A 12,943-nucleotide genomic window follows, 5' to 3' on the forward strand; every position below is an offset into this window, starting at 1 on the left:
AGTGAAATAAAAATACGTTAATCCTATGGGTAATCAAGTTTTAGTAGTTTCTAGATACTGACCCATTGGTAATAGCGGTGATGGTGTATCTCGTCGTTTTCAAGTACTGGACCAACACCGGGACTGGCAACATTACGTCCTGGAATACCCCTCAAGTGTCTCGAAACCGTAAATGTACTGTATATCCAGCAATAGGCATTAACTGGCTCCTTATCTGATGTAAGATGGATTTTGGAGTTTACAATTCGCTATTTGTCACAGAATCATTGAAATTTCATAAACATAGTAATATTGTTTTAATAGTCGATTTAACAGGAGGATTAGGGGATGTTTACGTCCAATGAAAAATTTTTTCAAGGACTGACTATACCCTTATCCCTAAATTATTTATGTCGCCTCTCAGTTGATTCTGTATCGGAATATTTTCAAAGAGTCAAACATTTCAACCTTGACATGATACAACTTATCCATTTGCGACTTTTTCTGATATTAAAGTTCCTCCAGCAGTTACGGCAATAACTTTTAATAGCTTTCCGTAATTTCTCGTCGGTTCTTTATTCACCTTTGAAGCCCGAAGTTATCTGAATGAAAAGTTCAATTTTAAAGCCGGCCAATACAGAAGCTCGAAAACTAGTGCAATCGACGAGTAATTACCAATAGCTCCCATAAAATTGGACCGTAAAATACCACAAACGCTCGGAAATTCACTATTTGATGTTCTCAAACTTATTGATTGGGAAGTTATTATTATTGGTTTTGGTCCAGTAGTCACGGATGAAAAAGCTTAATCGAAAAAGGTAGTGTATTCGTTGGCGAATTTAATATTTTGTCACATCTATTCAATTTTGTATAAAAAACCTTTTACGGTGTAGGTAGGGAATAATTGTGAATCTGGGAAGAAGTTATTCAGTCCCAGGACTAATTTTTTATCATTTCACATGATCCGCAAAAAAATCATGCGCATGTTATTTTTATTCCCGCATTTTACCGTAAAACGAGCTAATGCCACAAGCAGGTATATCCGGTGGAGGGATTAAGTCTCCTACAAACCGGAGAGGCTTAACCCGTAACTCTATTCAGATGCTGTTTTCGTGTTTTTGGTGAATGGGGAGAAAATCCGTTCCTAAGTTACGTGCTACAAAAGCAATGACGTATAATTTCCAAGTGTTTTACCAATTGATCCGACCGCTATAGGGTGGGTTCGTAGAGCAGGCTACAATACCAAGTTTATCCAAACTAGATGTCCACTTACCAAATCTGTCCCTCGTCAAGTTCATCATAACAACTTCATGGGCATAAACAAGAAATTTTATCATAAATTCATCCACTTTACCTCCTTCGTATCAGGGAGATCAATAACTAATAGTTCAATATTTTCTATTGCGTATTGTTTTTAAAAAAGTCCATTTTTTAATCCACTAGACAACAGATTCTTCCAGCGAAGTCGCTGTCTTTTGCACTTGTAAGATGACTTACCGATTGATGAGTCAGTTATGCATGAGATTGGCTCGCCAACATATTGCTTGGCTGAGATGATGATAGAGCAGGTGACGAGGATCACAACAGTCACCCGTGAATGTAACCTAAATACGATATTGTCAATAATAACTGGCTCTCGTGACAGAAGACACTTGACCGGTTGAAGCAGTTCAAACATTCTTTTGTGAAACTCGATAAGGGGGAGGGAATTGAAGGGATGGAGAGGAGCAGCGTATTAAATAACGAGTCAGTTTCAAGTTGGAAATATTACCCCGGAGAGTCTTCTCACAGAATCAATGAATGATCTTCGAGTGGAAAATGCACTCATTTGAAGTTACGTTCAAAACTTAGAGACAATTGAATAGTAACCCAACGGTACCTTTACTATGCTCTTCTGGGGAATCTCCTTTTGTTAATGTCGACATTCTATTGTCAAAGTTTCGAGGACACTGGGTAGATATTCGGACGCCGAAATGGCATTAGGTTTGGGGTAAGTTACTTCTGCTGTGAGGGCTGTTGAAACTTTTCGATATATCATTGGTGAACTTGGAGAATTGGAAGAGATAAGGGGATATGAAATTTTTTGGTTTGCGCTTTGATGGTATGTAGAGATATTTTTTGTTAGGGAGGAGAGATGGGTTCGAAGTTCTCAATTGATGGGTTTGGACTAGGGGACACTGGGTCCGGTGGGATTATTTCGGGGCGCTTTGTTGAAAGGAAGTTTGGCAGGCAATAATTATTTACCAGGAGTTTCTCGATATTGGAGAGCTAACAGGAGGTAGCGAAAACTGATTTCTGATTGATTAATGGATGACCTGGAAGTGTAGAAGTCAGTGGCGTAGCGATAAGTCGGATTAAACTGATTTTTACTTCTGGCCACTTTTTGGCGAATATCTCACAATTTAAAGGAGATACAAACATTTTTATTATAGTCTGTCAAATAGAGACAATTCTGTGGTGGAGTACTAAAAATATCTGAGCTAAATTATTGGGCTCACTTGGTTTTTGATAAATATGTCCAAATCTAGAAGTAGTGAAAGAATTTTCGTGGAGACTTTTTTTTAAACTTATTTGTTGTTTCCTCTCTTTTTCCAGATATTCATGAGGAAAGAAGGTTGGAGATAAGCTCACTTACTTCGTTTTACGACTTCACTTCAGAATGGCGAGGTATAAAGAAGGTATGACCAAAATTTGATTACTTCTCTTAGAATCAAAGCAACTTAATTCATTATCGAAGTATAATTTTCGTGAAATCATTATTCTGAAATGCATCGTGACAACCTCATAAGTTTCATCGTCTTTATTTGTAAAAAATATAATAATCATTGATACAGTAATAATTACAATATTAATTGCGTCGATATATAATTGAAATCTAAACTAATTCAATAATTAATCTTCATATTTTCTTTTTTTTTTCGAAAACAAATGGTAAATCAATGCCTACCATCAAGGGGAGGGGGGTATTTACAAGCAGAGATATTCATATTTGTCATTCTCTCTTCAATTTTAATAATATCTTACTTCTCGATCTATTAAATTACTTCTTAACTGGATTATCAAATTTGGCGGAACGATTATTGTCTCAGTCCGCCACGTTGGAAGTGAAAATTGGGTCAACAATGTGCGCGGAATTACGCCAAGCAAATGTCAGAAACTTCATTCTGTCTTGTCGAATATTCCTTCATCAACACTGGAATTTAATTATACCTGTCATAATCAATTTCTGAACAGGTATTTGTAACAGGATTCCCCCAGTGTAGCTAAGGTCTGGATTAATTCAAACTGTTACGTATAAAAATTCTATAGGATGTTTGATAGTGCCGTCTTATACCGTTTGTCGCCAGAAACTGTAGCTTTTCTCGTCTGTGTGCATAAAACACCTCTAGAAAATTTCATCTCACGGGGCAATTTATCAATAATTTCACAGATGCAGCATCAGAGTACCCTCCGTAAATAAATCATACGATATGTACATCGATATAACATAAAAATCGTTATTCACGATTGCTTATATTTCCAATCCAGTGAATAAATATGAAATTCAGATGAAATACATAATTTAATGGTTCTCGGTGACATTCGAGGGTGGAGCAGTGCTCCGAGACCCATTTCTATGTATTTTTTTTTTACATTTCTCGAATGCATATGACCGACGGACTTGTTATTTACTGAGATCCGTCGATCTCGACTAATGAACTTGATGCATCCAAAGCATGGATACTATAATTTTCAATATGAATTTCCACCGTAGATCTTATTCACCGAGTAAGAACTATTGGGATTCTCGGCCATCAAAGTGCATTCAACTGTCTAGTGGCTGTGGGCTTATTTTTAATCACTGACTCGATTATATACCGGATAATGCGCTTCGAAATCTTGTGAAAGCTTCATGTTAAGACTTTGAAAGATCGCAGTTCTGTAACGAAGTGGTAAACAAGGATGCAACTTTGGATTTAAGCAATAGAATTTTTTTCAAAAGTATTGCACTTATCCGAGTTTACGACTTTGGCATAGACTTTGAGAGCTTCATAAACTCAAGTTGATATTTCATGAACTTAGGAAAATTTCGGCACGTCTCATCGAGCCTTACGATCGCTTTACCCCTTTAATACGGAACATGAATATCTCTGGATCTGCTCCTCCGCCTGCACACCCTACAAACAGCAACAAGACAAGCAAGACCAAGCATAATAGCTAGACCAGCACCAAGTCCAGCTCCCGCCCATCCAGCTGGACCACCCATTGCACCACTCCCCCCAGCTACAGGTCCCCCGCATGTCTCAATCGACTCGTCGTCTGGCTCCATCAGGCTGACATTGTACGTGCCCGCAGCCAAATTTACCGTTGGACAATTAACAACTCCATTGCACACTAAATGCTCCGGTATACATCCCGTGTTACCCGGACACTGAAATCCACATCCCTCAAGTTTCTGGGTTTTCAATTGCCCGGAACCATCACGCGGTAATCTAAATAATTCTGTCCATGCAATCTTAAAGGCAACTCGAGCTGGTGCCATTGAGCCGGTGAATAAAATAACAACTGGTGGTGGTTCGCCATTGGCAATTTTCGGCTGGCCAAGCTGAATAGCTGAAAATATTGGCATCTCCCTAACATAGCTCACATTTTCACCGCAAATGGCCAAATATGGCTCCACCATACCACCGAGAAATATCTCCAACTTTCCATCCTCACAGGATCTCGATGCAAATTTAATTTTATCAAAATGCAGCCACAAATCCTTCTCTGCATTGACCCGTAATTCCCAGATACACTTGATGGATCGGGGTGGTGTCACATAGCCAAGCGCCTCATAATTGGGAAATTCAATTTCTCCATCAGTTGCAGGTGGTAGTAAAGCTGGCCCACACAGTGGACTATGTACAAATTCATAGCGTGCCCTGAACAGAGCAGCTGAGTGTTTGAAATAACTGTTTGCAGCATGACCACCATCGACCATGAACTTCAACTCGAGCCTGTCACCGCGTGAGACAATCTTCAATGGTGCCAGTGGTGGTGATAATCTGCAAAGACAGTGTCCTTTGCCGGATTCTGGTGCTGGTTCACGTACAATAATACGATCAGCACGACTCTCCCAGCAGTGGCCACACTGGCTGTATGGATTATCTTTGAATGTTACTGATTCAACAGTTAAAATAATACGAGCGAATAGCCTCTTATCGGTGATGAATGTGTACGTGCAGACCAGATCATTGGGTGGATCGCCAGGGCGTTTATACAATAATGTATTCAATGGTGACCTCATTTTACCGGACTGAGTTTTCCACGACGTAAAAGTCTCATCGCACTCGGTATTTGGCACCGGTTCGCCGAACCTCGTAGCATTGAAGAAATCATAATGGGCCCAGTAGTACAGTGAACTACCCGAGTAACTACCAGTTTTACTCTCAAATCTGACAAACATTGCGTTGGACGTTGATACAAAATCATACTTCTCCATTGGCTTGCTGAATGTATCGCAGAATGTCTTTATTATTCTGGCATCATCTGGCCAATTAGCATCGTAGAGGGTGAGACTCTCACCGCAGTCGCCGTCGTAAGGCAAAATTGGTGATTCAATGCGATTAACACGGAAACTTGGAAAATAGAGACGTGCTATTTCGCCAGGTCGTCCTTTGAGAAGATACGTACAACTTGTGTGGGGTGGATACCAGTGAGCAACCGATAGAAATATACCTTCGTCATTTGCAACAAGGGATTCACTGTTTAGGAGCCAATCGCATGAGCCATTTTTAACACCAGCTGTTTCAACGTGTGCTGGCCAATTGCCAACGTTAAAGTGAAAGCCAGTGTTTAGGAGTGGTCCAGCTGGTGATGAGACAAATTCAACGTACAGATCAGCACTTGTACCGATGATGCTGTATGGAAATTTTCCCATACCGCAGAATGTACCAATAACGGATGATGTTTCATCTTTGCCATCGTAAACTCGTATGTAGTCGTAGGGGCAGTGTTGTGAGCCAGAACTTATTGGTCTCATTGGGCATGTCATGATGTTCTCGCATCGTTGACCATCGATATTAAACTCCTCGTTCTCGATGTATAATTTTATGAAGGGCTGCCTAGTGTTTAGACGGTATTTGCAGTGTAGTGCACGAGGATATATACCGGGATAAGCTGGACTCTGGACGTAACATGTCTGGAGACGACAGTCCTTGAAATCACGCTCGCAGTAACTACCTGGCACTACCTCACCACGACGATTTGGATATAGCTCAGGATGTTGGCCGTAACGCAAGTAAACTTCGAACTGCTGCTCTGCACGTGAGTCAAAACTGAAGTAAGTTTGGTCAGTGAAATTGTCAGCGTGGAATAATACGCGGACAAAACTCGTCTCGGAGATGAAGGTTTGGGGCTGCTCCGATTCACCGCAAAATATTCCGGGATCTTTGCGATTGCTCACTGCGGTTTTTGTGTTTCCATCGATTATCTGGAACATTAAGGAGAGATTACGGGTGAGGATTGACTCACTGAAATTTCAAAATGTCCAAAATAAAACTTTTAGTGAATATAAGTCTGAATTTTCAATTTATTGAAGATTTGAAAAAATCTCGATATTGAAAATTCAAGGGAATTGGGGAATGACAATTTTTTTGTTATTTAGTGAATTATCACCGTCGTAATTGTTCTGCGGCTTTTACGTGGTGAACGAGTTTTAAAAAAAAACTTTTGCTGCGCTGTAGTTTTCGGTATCAAGTTGTTCGGGGCAATGAGTTTTGAAAGAAAATTGAGGAATGGGGAATGTAGGAAATATCATGAAGCTCTTTCTCTTCTGCCCCTCTCATTTAATTTCCGACATGCGTTGCCGGAGGAGCTTCGTTAACTCAACTTTAGGGAGAAAATTATCATATCACCGTTGAGGATACTTTTCTCTCTCTCTATCTACCGTCGCGAGACAATTTGATAGTCCTGCACAGGTTAAATCGAGTTTTATACGTCGAACAATCTGGTAATTCGTTGAATATATAGCGCCAAGTATTCCAGGTTAAAATTGAAGTTGAAAATTCAAAGCTCCGGGTGAATTTCAACAGTTAATAGATTGAAACTCCATTTTTTGAATTGACGTTATGCAGACGACTGAATAAAAGTTCAAACTGCCGAGAGTTTTCATAAAATTTCATTGTAACGGGGATTTTCGTTGAATCGATACTTTTGGTGGTAAATTACTGGTATCGATGGTATTGAAAATTTCAATTTTCATTATTTCATTTACGGTCTTTGGCTTTAAATTTCATTACAGAAGCAATTAATTCACGTTCGTGCATACATTTCAAATATATTTAATGATTGAACACTTTTCCGAGCTTTTGCCGTAACAATGGCTCTTGATAAAATTGATACTGGCGGGGAAACGAATATGAATTGTTCTCTCCATCTCATGTTTTTTATCTAGGGTGACGGTCGAGTCTGTGTAATTTATTCTGGCATAGAATCAATTTCTCTTTTTCATCGAATTCATGTCCTGAAACCCCCGTGATTCATAATTCTCGTAATTTTGTTGTTCAAGTTGTTTTAATATGTCCTAAATTTCGGTGACGTTTCCCAGGGGCAATTTATATTATTGTAGCCCTATTTCTAGTAGAAATCCCTGTGTCGCTGATTTTTATCGACGTTTGGGGTCATCTTTACATCCAAAACCTTTAGACAACAAAACCGCAGGAAAATTTTGTAATAAATGCTCTAGATCTTTCCACAATCTTGCCAAGACGTAAATTGTCACGTGCCTGAAAAATCTCTAACCAATAATCTCTAAAACAAAATTGATTTTCTGTTATTACTTTTATTTTCAACATCAATTGCTGCCCAGGAAGGAAGTGGAGCATGGATTTTGGGTAGTGCCTACGAGGCTATTTCATACGGTTACAATAGACTCGGAGTGGCGTCCAGTTGATTTGGCCACATGAACACAACTGTACTGGACGCTCGTTGTTTCGTGTTAATTAGGCGTTGCAGGGGTCACTGGGTGCACCCACAAATTCAATACTCGCTTAACCCTATCTACTCGACAGCGTTACCCAGCCATTAAAACGAGAAAATGAGACTGCACGGGCTTTTTTGGAGGAATGGGAGAATATTTATATCACAATTATGGTAGGAATCTCCATTCAGTAGTGAAATCCGCGAGTAGTCAGACGCGAGAATTTGAATAAATCCACAGTTAGTGGAAATTCCCAGCGAAATACTGGCCCATGTATTTACGAAGGTTGTTAGAAATATTTATGTAATTGTAGGGGATGAGTCCAGTGAAATTGCATTATAAAGTCCAGATTTTCTGTTTAATGGAGATGAGTTCATAGAATTTTTTGGGATTGTAAATATTCTCATTCTTTAGTTAATGAAAATATTCAGACTATGTTTGATGGGGTCCTGCATTTATTATTAAACACTATTACAATGAGATATTAATAATCCCGTAGGGAAGCTGTCTTTACGATCATTAGTGTTTCTAACTTAGTAAAAAATTCATCTCATTTTAAAATAAATTGAATAGTAATCTTAAAATATAGTGGTGACTTCGGACTTTTCCATGAAATATTTTCCACTTAAATTGTCGAAATTTTAATGTTCTCTTCAATATAATGAGAAATATTGGGAAAATGTTTAACGCAGTGCTCCATCGAGTGGAGGATTATAGACTAAAATCTCTGATTAAACACTACTTAGCAATTAAAAACGCAATTCCCGAATCCTCCCACTGTTGATATTTTCATTGGAACATTTTCCACCCCACTTTTACTACTTTCATATTAAATGAGTGTGGGCTACTTTATTTGAGTTATTTTACATCTATCGAACTAATTCTGTTGAACTGAATTGAATGTTTTTCGAGTAAATAAATGGGTTCATCCAAGTAGTTCCTTAGTTCAAATATTAATACAATAACGTAACGTATTATTTTCGAATAGACTGGGGATTTTCCTTTTCGAGGCGGATGAGTCAATGAAAATTTTATGAGCGGCAGATGTTTACAGGCGCATATATTTTTTGTTTCATGGAAATATTTGGGGAGATATTTGGTATTTTATTGAATGGAGAATGATGCAGTTAAATCGGTGATTTAATAGCACTCAGCAATGACAAATGCAATGTCTGAATGCTCCCAGAGTTTTCATTTTTTTTCGTTACGAGGTTTTCCGCCTCTATTTTTGAAAATTGCTGTAGTCTCTATATTTAATGTGTGGTACTGCCATTGGAGTTGCTAATTATGATGTTAATTATGATGTGCTGTATCATTTCACAATCACAAAAATAGTTTTCTTGATGTGACTAAATGTTATTTAAATTAGGGTCATTTTCGAATTTCATGGAGTTTTTGCTTTGTAAATATTTCTGGATACATGCGTTTTTTATTCAACGAATACACAGGTTTTCGTTTTTTTGTATGTATCAAAGTTCCGCATTTTGCATTACAATCCTCCATCGAAATTGTTGTGAATATTCCCGACTTTTCCCGGATTAAATTTTAATATTTTCCAGAGGAGTGGTTTCAGTGTGAGGCAAGAGTTATTATTCCCCACGGGGGGATGTGTCGAACAGAATTGAGGAAAATCAAATAAACCCCGTTGAATATTCATTCAATTATTTGCCTGGCTTTCTGCAGTATGATCAATTACATCGTAATTAATAACCCATGTATTACCCTTTGGTAAACATTTATTGTTGGACATTGGAAAGAATGACATGAACAATGATGTGAGATAGTTTGCAACAGAATAACGAAGGAACGGGAATCAATGAATATTATTTATCTATCGGCTGCAGTCTATGGGGGTAGTCAGGGAGGAATGGAAGATAATTGCACAATGTAAATATGAGTAATTTGGCTGCCCTCCGATGGGTGGGGGGGAAGTTAGACAAAATTAGCCATAAAATTTCACTGATCAACACAAATTTTAAATTGCTTCTCTCCTTGCAATTTGGGTACATTTGTATTTCCAAAGACTTATTTTACAAATCAGCTTTTTATGTTACGTATCATTCATCGTTGCATATCATTTTTTCCGATGAAATTAAATTTTTTCATTGATTAATGGTATTTTATTTCTTATTAAATTTCTGCTATGAATCAAATCTTCATACGGAAGATTCGCCGACTCTTGCCATATTTTCATCCAAATTTTTTTTACATATTCTTCATTTGCTCCATTCGCCCTTTACAACCTGATTCGTGCACTAGTTTTTGTTATCCCCCAAACCTTCTCATTCCAGGGTCATTGTGCAACGGCTTACGTGCTTCAAGACTCTGACCGTTAACTCCTCGACGCTGGTCCTACGTGTGTCGCATATTTAATTGTAAATCCCTGTGCTACCACCCTGAGTGTTTCTTCAACCATGAAACGTGGCTGGAAAGAAGACTTTGTTTCGAAGAGGGACTTTCGGATTAGCGGTGGAGACAGAAGGGCCTACCCCCGACAAACTCATTTTATCCTCATATGAGAATGTAAGTAGTAGCCATCTAATACAAAAAAATTTCATGGAAAACGCTGATTTATCAAAATGTTGTAGTAGCTCTCAATTGGATTTCTATTGATAAATTTGGCCACTTCGATCGCTTAAAAACGACATTCGATCGAACATTTCCAACTATAATACCCGGCTTGGTGACCATTCACTAGATTACTCCCCAAATTCAAATGTCGACCAATGTGATTCCACTGACAAAAATAAATTCTGTGAAATTGACTCTATACTGATTGTAATATTGACACCAATTTATTTTTGTCATTGTTCATATTGAGTTATCTCTGCGATGAGTTCACATGATGGATTATCTGTGTGACGAATGATGAATTGGCATGATGTATTATCAAGATGAATTGTCCATGAGATTAATAGTCCTGTTGCCATTCCACGGAATATCGAAGTGAAAAAATCTACTCTAAACTCAACACTCTTTGACTAAAGCCTCTCGGATAACTACTCCATCGGCTCGTTAACCCTTCAAACGAAAAACTGGTCAAATTTTCTCATTAATGCTGCACATACAGAAGCACAAAAATTTTTCACTAAAAAAGGTACAAAGCAGGTTGAACTGAACATGACACATCGTGATTGGACAAAAAAAGGTCCGAAAATACTCAACTAGATCAACTCCCTCATGTCTTGCATTTTTCTCCGTCCTCCATTTTTCAATTTTTTTTTTCCTGCCATTTCCCATCCCAGGAAGACGAAAAATTCCAACACAATTATTCTCTCCACGTCTACACGCGCTGTCTTTTTATTTTCTCATGTTTCCAACAATTGTACTTTTTTATTTTCCTCCTCCATCTCCTCCTTCACCCACTCGGGTATCTCCGTCTGTCCGTTAGAAATTCAAGCAGACAGCTCCTAACCCCCTTCCCCTTTTTTTCTAACTCAGTTTCATACCAATGCACAACCACACCTCTTCCCTCCCTTCACTCCCACCCCTTCAATTCCCTGCGTCGTTGCATCCAGCAGGCGCTCACTCGGTGCATAATGCAATCCCAACTTCGTTCACCCCAAGAACGTCGATTACCTCTGGAAAGCGTCAACGACAGAAATTCAAGAGAGAAAATTTTCATCTTTATGGTCGACCTAACTCAATACGAGGAAATGTCCCCCATTGACATTTAATGTCAGATTGATTGACACCGGGCTGTCTCAATTTATTACAGGAGGATTTGATTCAATAACCGGGATTTTTTCCTTAAAAGCTAGGACTAACTTTGTTTATAACCAAATGCTGTACTACCCAAGTGACACTAACAATGCACTGCATGCATGTGGCCATGCAAGTGATACCGAAATTAGTAAAAATATAGTGCGACCATTTCTGGACGTCAATCGGTCTTAAATTAACAGCGAGTTCAGGTACGATGTCCTTATGGGACGATGTGATTTTAGTAAATTAAATTCTAACGTAGTATCTGAACTCGTCATCATTAAACCTCTGAGAATCAGAGCTCTGTGGGAAATAGGAATCTGCTTTAGTCTTTTCCTGGCGATACTGGAGCTACAATAAATATGTAAACAAGATTATCCATCCGGCTTTCACGGTATGGTACATACCTGTACGTATATGTATATGGGAATGAAGCGACCAAATAGGTCTATGTGTATTCCGATAAAAGCAGGGCGCACAGTGAACAACTCTCTGGGCGTTTCTACGGTATTATAAATAGATCTCTCTCACAGAGAGAAATAACGTGAGATATCAGTGGAAGTATAAAAGGTTAATTCCTTTCTTATCACAGTGGTGTAATGCGTCTTTCGTGCTTGCTTTTGTGACATTTAAAGATAGAGGAGGGGATGAACAATGGGGATGAGATAGTGTTCAGGTAAAAAATATTGAAGTGGGTGGAGAGGAAACTCAGAGTCGGTTATATTAGGCCCAGGATGTTGCATGGAGACAACAAATTTGTTCTAACAAGAACTAAAGTTAATTATTCTATCGATATCTCATTTTTATCGACGATGTTACGAAAATAGTATTTCAGTTGTCATGGTTTCCTGACAGCTTGTCGCATTTATTTTATCCCGGGACATTTCAATTCATTTATATATAAGTGACAGGAAACACTCGACGCATGCGTTCTAATTTGAAAGTTCATATTTTATTGGAATCGAAGGAAAATTGACGTAAAATTTTAAACGAATGTCGAATACCTCCGGTTAACTGTGTTCAAGTTTTGGTTCTGTCACATGTCATATTTCCCTTTACAGCGAACCAGCAATTCGATAAATGACAATTTCACGAGAGTTTTCCAATTATAACAAGATCTATTAAACGTTCAATTTAGTATCACTGTTTTTCGGTTGAATGTCAAGTATAATTCTTCATCTTATCGATCACGAAAGTCGATTACCGTTGCCCTGGGACGTTCGATGCTCCCATCATTCTTCCCTCCGGTTAAGACAAGACTATTAAATTGCATTCGTCATAGAAATTTTAAGACGCCATCGTGCACTATGCAAATTT

The 12,943-nt window shown here is 38.4% G+C and overlaps 2 protein-coding genes across 7 annotated transcripts in view; one reads left to right on the top strand and one right to left on the bottom strand.

Annotated features, from left to right (window-relative positions):
* LOC135171482 (arrestin domain-containing protein 3-like) overlaps nt 1-12,943 on the top strand; it is a 92,099-nt gene that overhangs the window by 14,554 nt on the left and 64,602 nt on the right. For 2 of the 6 annotated variants that reach the window (XM_064138059.1, XM_064138085.1), the window contains 2 exons: nt 2,575-2,657; nt 10,213-10,444. The gene's annotated coding sequence lies outside the window, so the exon portion shown is untranslated. Of the gene's footprint in view, nt 1-47; nt 220-779; nt 798-2,574; nt 2,658-10,212; nt 10,445-12,943 lie in introns of those variants that run through there. The other 4 variants (XM_064138069.1, XM_064138076.1, XM_064138105.1 and 1 more) reach the window with 4 other exon arrangements.
* LOC135171352 (cubilin-like) overlaps nt 2,765-12,943 on the bottom strand; it is a 35,361-nt gene continuing 25,182 nt past the window's right edge. Inside the window, exon 4 of the mRNA XM_064137838.1 lies at nt 2,765-6,433. Within this exon, the coding sequence (XP_063993908.1) occupies nt 4,088-6,433 (2,346 nt within the window). The 3' untranslated portion in view covers nt 2,765-4,087. The remainder of the gene's footprint in view (nt 6,434-12,943) is intronic.

The sequence above is a fragment of the Diachasmimorpha longicaudata genome, chromosome 2 (assembly GCF_034640455.1).
Source record: "Diachasmimorpha longicaudata isolate KC_UGA_2023 chromosome 2, iyDiaLong2, whole genome shotgun sequence".
Classification (NCBI taxonomy): Eukaryota; Metazoa; Arthropoda; class Insecta; order Hymenoptera; family Braconidae; genus Diachasmimorpha; species Diachasmimorpha longicaudata.